Source organism: Pristiophorus japonicus, chromosome 1, assembly GCF_044704955.1.
Source record: "Pristiophorus japonicus isolate sPriJap1 chromosome 1, sPriJap1.hap1, whole genome shotgun sequence".
NCBI lineage: Eukaryota > Metazoa > Chordata > Chondrichthyes > Pristiophoridae > Pristiophorus > Pristiophorus japonicus.
In genome coordinates this window covers 343,628,999-343,642,554 of record NC_091977.1, presented here as the reverse complement: position 1 = coordinate 343,642,554, position 13,556 = coordinate 343,628,999, and the positions used below count along the sequence as shown (strand labels likewise).

Below are 13,556 nucleotides of genomic sequence, written 5' to 3'. Positions count from 1 at the left end.
CAAAAGTCCACTTAATATTGCAGCAATTTTATTTCCATTGATGCACAATACTGTGAAGGTTTCTTGAAAATTATTTGCCAGCAGAATGTTGGCGAATACACGATGGGTAACAGTCAACAAATTATGACTGTCTTATCTCTTCAAATTACACCGGTTACTTTTGATCTTTTCTTTTTAATAAAATCCTGAAATAAGTTATTGTAGCAAAGTTGGACCGTGCTGCTTGGACTAACTATAATATGGTGGCGGTGAAAATATGTTACGGGGAAATAATCTTGGGTGGACGGTATGATTCTATTGTGGTTTACTGGTACTAACATTCCAGCTAAATGGATCTCCAGAAGTGTATGCTGCCACAATACTTGTATTTTTTTTTACAGCATATACATTCAGCATATAGACAGATGAAAAAATGACTGTTTTTAATGTTCTCTTCAATCTCATTCCAAGGCGCCTCTCTTTTTTGTTACAGCAACCCAAACCTCAGCCTCCTGCACGTCCCCCGCCTCCAGCTGTTGGATCCACTTTCCCAGTTGCTCCAGGACCTGCAGCCACAAGTGCTCCTGCTCCAATTGCTGCTGCACCTGCTTCTGTTGGAGGCACTGGTGTGCTATCACATGCACAGGGACCTCCATACCCCTCGTATCAAGGATATCCTGGGTAAGTCTTGATCGAGTTTGCATTATCAACATGACTAAATGTAAATCATTTGCTTTTTAAAATTAAGAAATTGCAGAGAAATAAAGTTTAAAAACTTTTTTTTTAAACTTTTTTTTTGTTGAAATGCTGCACACAATCCTCAGCTGAAAGAGTAAGGAGAGGGGGATTTAGAAGAATCCTTATTCTGGTCTAAAAGCATTATTGCCAAGTGCACTTAACTGCCAAGAACAAGTTGAACAGCTCGATGAGCAAGTGCTACTTAATTTACATGTGATAACAAGGATTCTTTGTTGGTACAAACAACTGGTGCACAGGAGAATTTTAATTTGTAACCATAGCCTGGTTCATCGGTGAAGTATAAAAACATTTGGCTTGACTAGATGCGGCCTGCTGGTTTGATACTTAAGATAAACCATTTGTTCAGCATGCCTTGTGGTGAGTTTGAGTCCCACAATGACTCAGCAGTCACCAACATGATAGTTGTATCAATTATAAAGGGCAAAATTCTTTCCAAGCTCCCTCATCTAAAAGTGATCCCAGATTTGAAAGTGGATCCTATTATAGAAGGAACTTGCATTCACATAGTGCCCTCTCATCTCAGGGCAACCAAAAGCACTTCACAAACAGTGGATCACTTTCAATGTGTTATCATTGTTATGTAGGCAAATAAAATGTACTCTTGTAAAAAGAAAGGCCAACGAGGTACCAATTAAATCTGGGGAATTACTAATGGGAAACGGGGAAATGGCAGAGACTTTCAACAAATATTTTGTATCGGTCTTCACTGTAGAATACACTAAAAGCATCCCAATAATTGATAATCAAGGGGCTATAGGGAGGGGGTGATTAAAACTATCACTAAAGAAAAAGTACTAGGCAAACTAATAGGACTAAAGGTGGACAAGTCTCCTGGACCTGATGGCCTGCATCCAAGGGTCTTAAAAGAAGTGGCTGCAGAGATAGTGGATGCATTGGTTGGAGTTTGCCAAAATTCCCTGGATTCTGGAGAGGTCCCAATGGATTGGAAAACCGCAAATGTAACGCCCCAGTTTATGAAAGTAGAAAAACAGAAAACAGGCAACTATAGACCAGTTAGCCTAACATCTGTCATTGGGAAAATGCTGGAGTCCATTATTAAGGAAGTGGTAGCAACACATTTAGAAAATCATAATGCAGTCAAGCAGAGTCAGCATGCTTTTATGAAAGGGAAATCAAGTTTGACAAATTGCTGGAGTTCTTTGAGGATGTAACGAGCAGGGTGGATGATGGGGAACCGGTGGATGATGGGGAACCAGTAGATGTGTATTTGGATTTCCAGAAGGCATTCAATAAGCTGCCACATAAAAGGTTACTGCACAAGATAAAAGCTCACAGGGTTAGGGATAATATGGATAGAGGATTGGCTAACTAATAGAAAACAGAGAGTCGGGATAAATGGGTCATTTTCAGGTTGGCAAACTGTAACTAGTGGGGTGCCACAGGGATCAGTGCTGTGGCCACAACTATTTACAATCTATATTAATGACTTGGATGAAGGGACTGAGTGTAATGCATCCAAATTTGCTGATGATACAAAGATAGGTGGGAAAGCAAATTGTGTGGAGGATGCAAAGAATCTGCAAAGTGATATAGACAGGCTAAGTGAGTGGGTAAAAATCTGGCAGCTGGAGTATAATTTGGGGAAAATGTGAGGTTATCTACTTTGGTAGGAAAAATCAAAAGGCAAATTATGATTTAAATGGGGAGAGATTACAGAATGCTCCGGTACAGAGGGATCTGGAGGTCCTGGTGCATGAAACACAAAAGGATAGTATGCAGGTACAGCAAGTGATCAGGAAGGCCAATGGAGTCTTGGCCTTTATTGCAAAGGGGATGGAGTATAAAAGCAGGGAAGCTTTGCTTCAGTTATACAGGGTATTGGTGAGGCCACACCTGGAATACTGCGTGCAGTTTTGGCTTCCATATTTATGAAAGGATGTACTTGCTTTGGAGGCAGTTCAGAGATGGTTCACTAGGTTGATTCCGGGGATGAGGGGATTGACTTATGAGGAAAGGTTGAGTAGGTTGGGCCTCTACTCATTGGAATTCAGAAGAATGAGAGGTGATCTTATCGAAACGTATAAGATTATGAGGGGGTTTGACGAGGTGGATGCAGAGAAGATGTTTTCACTGATAGGGGAGTCTAGAACTCGAGGGCATAGTCTTAGAATAAGGGGCCGCCCATTTAAAACTGAGATGAGGAGAAATTTCTTCTGAGGGTTGTAAATCTGTGGAATTTGATGCCTGAGAGCTGTGGAAGCTGGGACATTGAATAAATTTAAGATAGAAGTAGACAGTTTCTTAATGATAAGGGGTTACGGGGAGTGCGCAGGGATCTGGACCTGAGTCCGTGATTAGATCAGCCATGATCGTATTAAATGGCGGAGCAGGCTCGAGGGGCTGTGTGGCCTACCCCTGCTCCTATTTCTTATGTTCTTATGAAGGCAAATGGAATGTTGGTGTTTATTGCAAAGGGGATGGATTATGAAAGTAGGGAAGTCCTGCTACAACTGTACAGGGTGTTGGTGAGACCACACCTGGAATACCGTGTACAGTTTTCGTCTCCTTATTTAAGGAGGGATATACTTGCATTGGAGGCAGTTCAGAGAAGGTTCACAAGGTTGTTTCCTGAAATGAAGGGGCTGTCTTATGAAGAAAGATTGGGCCTACATTCATTGGAGTTTAGAAGAATGAGAGGGGATCTTATTGAAACACACAAGATTCTGTAGGGGCTTGACAGGGTAGATGCAAAGAGGATGTTCCCCTCATAGGGAATCTAGACCTAGGGGGCATAATTTCAGAATAAAGGGTCGCCCATTTAAAACAGAAATATGGAGGAATTTCTTCTGAGGGTTGCGAATCTTTGGAATTCTCTTCCCCAAAGATCTGTGGAGGTTGGGTCATTGAATATATTTAAGGTGGAGATGGATGAACGACAAGGGAGTCGAGGGTTATGGGGAGCGGGCAGGGAAGTGGAGGCCAAGATCAGATCAGCCATGATCTTATTGAATGGCGGAGCAGGCTCGAGGGGCCAAATGGCCAACTCCTGCTCCTATTTATTATGTTCTTATAAATCTCCTGTAGCCTGCTAAATGTACAATATGACTTGCACGAGATGAAAATAGCCAATTTACAGGCTGAGCAGCTATCTCAATCAAGTACTTCATTTGGGGGATGAGTCCAACACTCGGTAGTGAGGTCACATCTTGCCACACTACTTTCAGAAGGACATTGACCAGTGATATAACATAATGATTAAGGAGCTACTAATGTGATGCTACGGGCTAGATTTGTAAGAATTGTCTGCTGATCTATGTAGCTTTATGCCCTGTGTCCTTGACCTTCCTTTTGATAGTGCACGTTTATTTGGCTCGGGATTAGAACATAAGAATTAGGAACAGGAGCAGGCCATCTAGCCCCTTGAGCCTGCTCCGCCACTCAATGAGATCATGGCTGATCTGGCCGTGGACTCAGCTCCACTTACCCGCCCGCTCCCCATAACCCTTAATTCCCTTATTGGTTAAAAGTCTATCTATCTATGACTTGAATACATTCAATCAGCTAGCCTCAACTGCTTCCCTGGACAGAGAATTCCACAGATTCACAAACCTCTGGGAGAAGAAATTGGCTCCCCCGTATTTTGAGGCTGTGCCTCCTAGTTCTAGTCTCCCCGACCAGCGGAAACAACCTCTCTGCCTCTATCTTGTCTATCCCTTTCATTATTTTAGATGTTTCTATAAGATCACCCCTCATCCTTCTGAACTCCAACGAGTAAAGACCCAGTCTACTCAATCTATCATCATAAGCTATCCCCCTCATCTCCGGAATCAGCCTAGTGAATCGTCTCTGTACCCCCTCCAAAGCTAGTATATCCTTCCTTAAGTAAGGTGACAAAAACTGCACGCAGTACTCCAGGTGCGGCCTCACCAATACCCTGTACAGTTGCAGCATTTGTACTCCATCCCTCTCGCAATGAAGGCCAACATTCCATTCACCTTCCTGATTACCTGCTGCACCTGCAAACTAACTTTTTGGGATTCATGCACAAGGACCCCCAGATCCCTCTGCATCGCAGCATGTTGTAATTTCTCCCCATTCAAATAATATTCCCTTTTACAGTTTTTTTTTCCAAGGTGGATGACCTCACATTTTCTGACATTGTATTCCATCTGCCAAATCTTATGTCAAATCCCATTCGCTTAACCTATCTAAATCTCTGCAGCCTCTCTGTGTCCTCTACACAACCCGCTTTCCCACTAATCTTTGTGTCATCTGCAAATTTTGTTACACTACACTCTGTCCCCTCTTCCAGGTCATCTATATATATTGTAAACAGTTGTGGTCCCAGCACCGATCCCTATGGCACACCACTAACCACCGATTTCCAACCCGAAAAGGACCCATTTATCCCGACTCTCTGCTTTCTGTTAGCCAGCCAATTCTCTCTCCATGCTAATACATTTCCTCTGACTCCACGTACCTTTATCTTCTGCAGTAACCTTTTGTGTGGCACCTTATCGAATGCCTTTTGGAAATCTAAATACACCATATCCATCGGTACACCTCTATCCACCATGCTCGTTATATCCTCAAAGAATTCCAGTAAATTAGTTGAATATGATTTCCCCTTCATGAATCCATGTTGCGTCTGCTTGATTGCACTATTCCTATCTAGATGTCCCGCTATTTCTTCCTTAATGATAGCATCAAGCATTTTCCCCACTACAGATGTTAAACTAACCGGCCTATAGTTACCTGCCTTTTGTCTGCTCCCTTTTTTAAACAGAGGTGTTACATTAGCTGCTTTCCAATCCGCTGGTACCTCCCCAGAGTCCAGAGAATTTTGGTAGATTATAACGAATGCATCTGCTATAACTTCCGCCATCTCTTAATACCCTGGGATGCATTTCATCAGGACCAGGGGACTTGTCTACCTTGAGATCCATTAGCCTGTCCAGCACTACCCCCCTAGTGATAGTGATTGTCTCAAGGTCCTCTCTTCCCACATTCCCGTGACCAGCAATTTTTGGCATGGTTTTTGTGCCTTCCACTGTGAAGACCGAAGCAAAATAATTGTTTAAGGTCTCAGCCATTTCCACATTTCCCGTTATTAAATCCTCCTTCTTATCTTCTAAGGGACCAACATTTACTTCAGTCACTCTCTTCCGTTTTATATATCGGTAAAAGCTTTTACTATCTGTTTTTATGTTTTGCGCAAGTTTACTTCCGTAATCTATCTTTCCTTTCTTTATTGCTTTCTTAGTCATTCTTTGCTGTCGTTTAAAATTTTCCCAATCTTCTAGTTTCCCACTAACCTTGGCCACCTTAGACACATTGCTTTTTAATTTGATACTCTCCTTTATTTCCTTGGTTATCCATGGCTGGTTATCCCTTCTCTTACCGCCCTTTTTTTTCACTGGAATATATTTTTGTTGAGCACTATGAAAGAGCTCCTTTAAAGTCCTCCACTGTTCCTCAATTGTGCCACCGTTTAGTCTGTGTTCCCAGTCTACTTTAGCTAACTCTGCCCTCATGCCACTTTAGTCCCCTTTGTTTATGCATAGTACGCTCATTTGAGACACTACTTCCTCACCCTCAATCTGTATTACAAATTCAACCATACTGTGATCACTCATTCCGAGAGGATCTTTTACTTGGAGATCGTTTATTATTCCTGTCTCATTACACAGGACCAGATCTAAGATAGCTTGCTCCCTTGTAGGTTCTGTAACATACTGTTCTAAGAAACAATCCCGTATGCATTCTATGAATTCCTCCTCAAGGCTACTCCGTGCGATTTGATTTGACCAATCGAGCTATGAGTAGAGCTATGAGAAGTATGGCACACAGTGTTAACAATACATGAGTTCAAACCAAAGGAAACCATTAAAAGAACCATACATAGCATAGCTTCAGCGATAAAAGATCCAGTAGTTACAGCTTAAATTGGTATTATTGTTTGAGGATTCTTTCTCTATGCCAAAATGCTTAATTGGACATTGATAGATTGGAAATTTACTGTTCAAGTTTGGCTGAGCAAGCAACTGAAGTGAAATCTGAATATTGCGGTAGCTGAAGTAATTTTGTTTATTCCCCGATTGAAACATTCATATTTTCCACTTGATCTAGTACTGAACAGAAAACTATCATTAATCTTGTTCCTTCTGTTTTCACTTTTTTTCTCTTCCCTCTTCTCCTCCCCCCAATTACCTAGAATTGTATTTGTTCTATATTTAGGAATATGCCAATGGATTTTAATATAGATACATGTAATGTATATTGCAGCAGAAACCAGGAAAGACATGCATGCAGGAGGTAGTAAAGGTAGAGAAAGTTGTAAATTTAATCATTCACAAAGTTTTCAGTCTGTGAATCTGTTGGTGACAAAAGTAAATCATGTACATTTTGAGGGCATTTGACTATGACAAAATTGTTATGTATTATTGCTTGGGGTTCACCAGACACCAGAGGGCGCAGCGGCCGAAGGTCATCGGGCTGTATGCATGTGGCATGTGTGCTTGGTCACCTGTATATAAGCTGGGTGTCTTTGTCACACAGGCACTCTCGGGCTGGAATAAAGATGGATCGGGTTGCACCTGAGTGAGTTTACAGTAACCAGACTCTTGAGTCATTACAATTGGCGACGAGGTAATTTAAGAACCTTCGCATGCACAATATGCACGGTTGGAATCCTGGAGAGATTCGTGGAGGGCGAGGATTGGGAGGATTTTGTCGACCGCCTGGATCAGTATTTTGCGGCCAATGGCATGGAAGCTGAGGCCTACGCAGTTAAGCGCAGGGCAGTTCTCCTCACCGTTTGTGGTCCGAAAATTTACGGCCTCAATGAGAATCTTCTCTTGCCTGTACGTCCGGCGGAAAAAGGGTACGAGGAATTGTGTACATTGATGAGTAACCATCTGAAGCCACAAGAGGGGATCATGATATCACACTACAGTTTCTACATGCATGTTTGCGCTGAGGGCCAGGTAGTGTTGGGATTTGTCGCTGACCTGTGACATTTTGCTGAGCCGTGTAAGTTTGCGAACAAGCTGGAAGACGTGCTGCGTGATGCCTTCGTGATAGACATCAGCCATGATGCGATCCTCAGGAAGCTGTTGGCTGCAGAGTCGCTGGATTTGAAAAAGGCCAATCACGACTGCCCATGCATGACAATGGATGATAATTTGAGTCAGATATCATCAACAAGTCGGAGTTCCACGGCAAGTACTGTAAACAACATGGCCCCGTTTTCGGGCAGAGCTGCTTAACGCGAAACCTGCCGCTGCTCAGAGCCCGCCAACTGGTTCGAACCAGATTTCACCCTGTTGGCGTTGTGGGGGCAATCATCGGCCTCATCAGTATCGGTTTAGACAATACTCATGCAATGGATGTTCGAAAGTGGGGCATCTTCACAGGATGTGTCCACAACGGAGCAAGCGTGGTGTGGCTCACCATGTGGTTGATGAGGACCAGTTTAGTGATGGCCCGGATATGCAACCCGAGGAGGAAGTGAATGGACTGTATTCGTTCCTGAGCAAGAGTCGTTAATGTGAAGCTGAATGGCGTGCCTGTATCATTGGAGCTGGACACGGGTGCGAGCCTGTCGATAATGAGCCAAAGGACATTCGACAAGCCGTGGGACACTAAGGCTGCGAAACCGAAGCTGAGTCCAGTCAATGCCAGGTTGCGTACTTAGACTAAGGAACTCAACAGTGCAGCAATCGAGGTGTCATATGACGGTGTGGTTCACGAGCTACCATTATGGATCGTCCCAGGTAATGGTCCAATGCTGTTCAGCAGGAATTCGCTCTCAAAAATCAAGCTGAACTGGAATGATGTCAAGATGTTGACCTCTGTGGATGATACTTCGTGTGTTCAAGTATTGAAAAAGTTTCCTTCTTTTTTGAACCGGGCATTGACAATTTTACGGGAGCCAAGGTGCAGATTTACCTGGACTCCAATGCAAGGCCTGTCTATCGCAAAGCTCGGTCTGTTCCATACATGATGAGGGAGAAGGTTGAAATTGAGCTTGACAGACTCCAGCGTGAAGGGATCATATCACCGGTCGAGTTTAACGAGTGGGCAGTCCCATTGTTCCTGTGTTGAAGAGTGATGGCACTGTCAGGATTTATGGAGACTACAAGGTTACGATTAACCGATTTTCGAAACAGGATCAGTATCCGTTACCTGTTTGCCATGCTAGCTGGTGGAAAGTTGTTCGCGAAACTGGAACTGAAGTCGGCTTATATGACCCAGGAGCTTGTCAACACTTCGAAGAAACTCACCTGCAACAACACTCATAAAGGACTGTTCGTCTACTACAGGTGTCCTTTTGGGATTCGTTCGGCTGTAGCCATATTTCAGAGGAATATCGAGAGTTTACTGAAGTCCATTCCTAGAACTGTCGTGTTTCAAGATGATATTCTGGTCACGGGTTGCGACACTGCAGAATATCTGAACAATCTTGAAGTCCTTCAGCATCTGGAGAAAGTGGGACTAAGGCTGAAATGCTCGAAGTGTGTATTCGTGGCACCTGAAGTCGAATTCCTCGGGAGGAAGATTGCTGCTGATGGCATCAGGCCCAGTGATTCGAAAACCGAGGCCATCAAAAATGCACCCAGGCCTCAGGCGTTCGTTCTTTGGGCTACTCAAATAATTTGGTAACTTCTTACCCAGATTGACCATTTTACTAGAGCCACTGCATGTGTTACTAAGAAAAAGCAACAACTGAGTCAGGGGTGCATCTCAAGATAGAGCCTTTGAGAGAGCCTAGAATCTGCTATGTTCAAACAAGTTGCTTGTTCATTATGATCCGTGTAAGCGTCTTGGATTGGCCTGTGATGCTTCTTCATATGGGATTGGCTGCGTACTCCAACAAGCAAATGAATTGGGCAAGCTACAACTTGTTGCGTATGCTTCGAGAAGTCTGTCTGCAACAAGCTTACAGTATGGTAGAGAAAGAAGCTTTGGCCTGTGTATGGGGTAAAAAAAATGCACCAGTACCTGTTTGGTCTTCGTTTTTGAACTAGAAACGGATTAGAAGCCACTCATTTCATTGTTTGCGGAAAACAAAGGTATTAATACCAGTGCATCGTCCTGCATTCAAAGGAGGGCGCTGACATTGTCTGCACATGATTACGTCATCCGTCATAGACCTGCACTGAGAATTGTGCCGATGCCCTGAGTCGTCTGTCCTTTCCCACAACTGAGATGGAGACACCTCAACCTGCAGATCTACTGTTAGTAATGGATGCTTTTGAGAATGAAGGAACCCCTGTCACTGCTCAACAAGTTAGGATCTGGACCAGCCATGACCCTATTTTATCAGTTGTGAAACGGTGTGTACTCAGTGGTGATTGGTCTGCCATACCTATGGTGATGCGTGAGGAGACCAAACCTTACAACTGTCGCAAGGATGAGCTGTCCATTCAGTCAGACTGTTTACTGTGGAGTAATCGTGTAATTATGCCTACGAAAGGTCGAGAAAAATTCTGAATTGAACTTCATAGCACTCATCCTGGTATTGTCATGATCAAGTCCATTGCTAGGTCTCGTGTATGGTGGTCTGGAATTGACTGATCTGGAATCATGCGTGCATCAGTGCAATACTTGCATGCAGCTAAGTAAAGTACCAGCGGAATCTCCGCTGAGTCTTTGGTCGTGGCCATCCAAATCATGGCCGAGGATCCACATTGATTTTGCGGGCCCATTCCGAGGAAAGATATTTTTTGTTGTAGTAGATGCATATTCTAAGTGGATAGTGTGTGTTATGTCATCTAGCACGTCTACAGCTACCATTGAGAGCCTTTGTATCATGTTTGCTAATGGTTTGCCCGACGTTGTGAGCGACAACGGATCTTGCTTCACATGTCTTGAGTTTCAGGAGTTCATGAAACTCAATGGCAGCAGACATGTGAGATCAGCTCCATTCAAGCCTGCTTTTAATGGTCAAGCAGAGCGTTGCATTCAAACAGTCAAGCAAGGTATGAAACATGTAACTCAGGGCTCACTGCAGAGACGGATGTCATGTATATTGCTCAGTTACAGGTCAAGACCTCATACACTTACTGGGGTTCCTCCTGCTGAACTAATGAAGAGAAACCTCAAGACCAGGCTTTCTCTTCTTCCCGATTTGAATGATCGTGTTGAAAACAGACGTCAAAGTCAGCAATGGTGTCATGATCGTGTTGCCGTGTCACGTGACATCTCTGTCAACGACCCGGTTTATGTACTGAACTATGGTCAGGGTCCAAAGTGGATCGCCGGCACTGTTACAGCCAAGGAGGGTAACTGTTTATTGTCGTGCTCAAGAATGAGCAAACATGCAGGAAACACCTTGACCAGGTTAAACTGTGGCATACGGATGAACTGGAACCAAGTGAGGAAGATGCAGTCAGTGACCAACCAACCATTGTTCACTCATCAGAGGACTCTGCTGACATTACTGTCTCTGAACCTTCAGTCTCTGATGTGGTCATGACCACTCCCATCAGATTGGCTACTCAGCCCTCAGCCTCAACGGACTCAGAACACTCGCTCAGAGCCAAAGTTGAACTGAGACGATCAACTCGTGAGAGGAAAGCCCCAGACCGTCTTAATTTGTAAAAAGACTGTTAAGATTTTAAAAGGGGGATGTTGTTATGTATTAATTCTTGGAGGCCACCAGACACCAAAGGGCACAGCGGTCAGAGGTCATCGGTCTGTACGCATGTGGCATGTGTGCTTGGTCACCTGTATATAAGCTGGGTGTCTTTGTCACGCAGGCACTCTCGGGCTGGAATAAAGATGGATCAGGTTGCACCTGAGTGAGCTTACAGTAACCAGACTCTTGAGTCATTACATTAAGTTATTCTGATCTTGTATAGATCAGCAAATTGGGTCACATTTTGGCATATTACCTTCAGAAAGGCATTAATGCTTTGGGCAGAGTTCAGAGCAGATGAAGAGAGTGACTCTGACTGCTACTTGTGGCTTTACGTTTTCATAGGAGAAAAGAATGTTGAGCGGGGTGTGACTTGGGTGAGTGACCCATTCTTTTTCTTATGTTGCATGTTTAATTTTTCAGGTACTACCCAATGCCCATGCCAATGGCATATAACCAATATGCGTATGGCCAGTACAACATGCCATACATGTACCCGCCTCCAGGACAGCCACCTTTCCAAAGTGCACAGCAACCTCAGCAGCCAGGATACCCTTACCCTCAGCAGCAATACTACCAGCAATAAGAGGCACTGACTGTGTAAGATTCTATGTTGTGGTTAATTTTTAAATTACCTCATAATACTTTATCTACTGTATACTCTTAAATATTAATCTGAGGTAAATGCTAATTAAGTTGTACTGTTAAAACCTAAGATTGCACTAAATGTAATTTTTTTTTTCCAGAACAACACTAGGACTAATTTAGCAAATTGGAAATCTCAACTTTTTTGCAAAAATGTATATGGAAAAACTGCTCATTCGAGAAATCTTTTGTTAACTAGTGTTTTTGTTTTCTAATCCAGTTTTGGTGAGTGGGTCTGAACTGCTGCACAAATGTAAAGCAGATTGTTTATGTAAGGCTGTCTCTTGAGTGCTACTTTTACATATTTGCTTATTCCTTTTTTGGTTTGTTATTTTGTCTAATCAGGGCCTTGTAAATCTTATGGTAAATTAAGCTATAATTGCATTAAAAAATCAAGTCTGAAACTTGGTGTCCTGAGCATTTATGGATAAAGAAAATTACAGCAAATAGTCATTAAAACAGATTCACAACACTTTAGAAGGTAACGAACCTTCATTTTCAAGAGTCCAACAATCTCAGACTTAATGGTGCGAAATTTGGGGGTTTAGTGCCTGCAGTTAAGGCCAGTTTTGCTGAAAAGATTTCGGCTGCCACGCTTCCTGCGGATCCTGTGGCAGCTGCCATTTTGGGGCGGTCGGTAGCGCTGCTATTGCCTGCGCTCGTCCAGATATTGAGATGAGCCAGATCAAGAAGTCAATGAGTGTGCAATGCAGATTTGATGCATCTGCCAAAATCTGCCATTTTTGACTTCGCTGCTTTCCTAATCACGACCAGCTGACCACGTGTTTAGCAGCAGGAAGGACCCCCCAGCAGGGATGATCAATAACTTGCAGCTGTCTGGCTTTTTAATTTCTACTTGCTTTGTCTACGTTTGTGCAACTGTTTGGAGCTTTCTAAAGTTAATTAAAGTTGCTGAGGTGACAGCGAGTGTTCCTGCAAGTGAATAATGCCTTGGTTCTCATTTAAAGGCTTCTGCTCACAGTACTTGCTCCCAGTCATGGGGCCTCTACTTGCAGTCCCCCTCGCGCTCGAGTATGACACGGAGATGGAGCGGAGGCAGCGAAGAAGAGGAAAAAGGTGCTCGCAGAGGGAGGAGGAGGAAGGGCAGGAAGGCTCTCTCTCAGCATGAGGCATCCACCTAGGGCTTTCTGTGAGCACTTCTCCTACCTGCACCTAAGCCAGGAGCAGTGTATTAAGAGGCTTCGCTTCACCAGCAAGGTGGTCACAGAACTCTGCCTCCTCCTGCAACCAGACCTGCAGCCTCCGAGCCTGGCCACGACAGCTCTCCCAGTGGACCTCAAGATCACTGTGGCCCTCAATTTCTTTGTCACCAGATCCTTCCAGTCTGGAACAGGAAACGTGGCTAAGATCTCCTAGTTTGCTGTCCATCGCTGCATCCAGGAGGTCATAGATGCTCTCTGCTCCAAGATAAGGGACTTCATTGTCTTCTCTCCTCTTGCCCCGAGCTAGAAAATTTAATTTACTTTGCATCCAATTTCCACCCTTCCCTTAGCTTCATATGGTCCATCCTCGACTTCTCTGTCTCCATTTCTGGGGATAGACTATTGAC

At 43.7% G+C, this 13,556-nt stretch overlaps 1 protein-coding gene across 4 annotated transcripts in view; it reads left to right on the top strand.

Moving 5' to 3' along the window:
• pdcd6ip (programmed cell death 6 interacting protein) overlaps positions 1–12,390 on the top strand; it is a 140,776-nt gene extending 128,386 nt beyond the window's left edge. For all 4 annotated transcript variants that reach the window (XM_070889947.1, XM_070889938.1, XM_070889966.1 and 1 more), the window contains 2 exons: positions 473–660; positions 11,765–12,390. In XM_070889947.1, coding sequence (XP_070746048.1) covers positions 473–660; positions 11,765–11,927 — 351 coding nt within the window. In that variant the 3' untranslated portion in view covers positions 11,928–12,390. The remainder of the gene's footprint in view (positions 1–472; positions 661–11,764) is intronic.
• Positions 12,391–13,556: the final 1,166 nt, after the last annotated feature.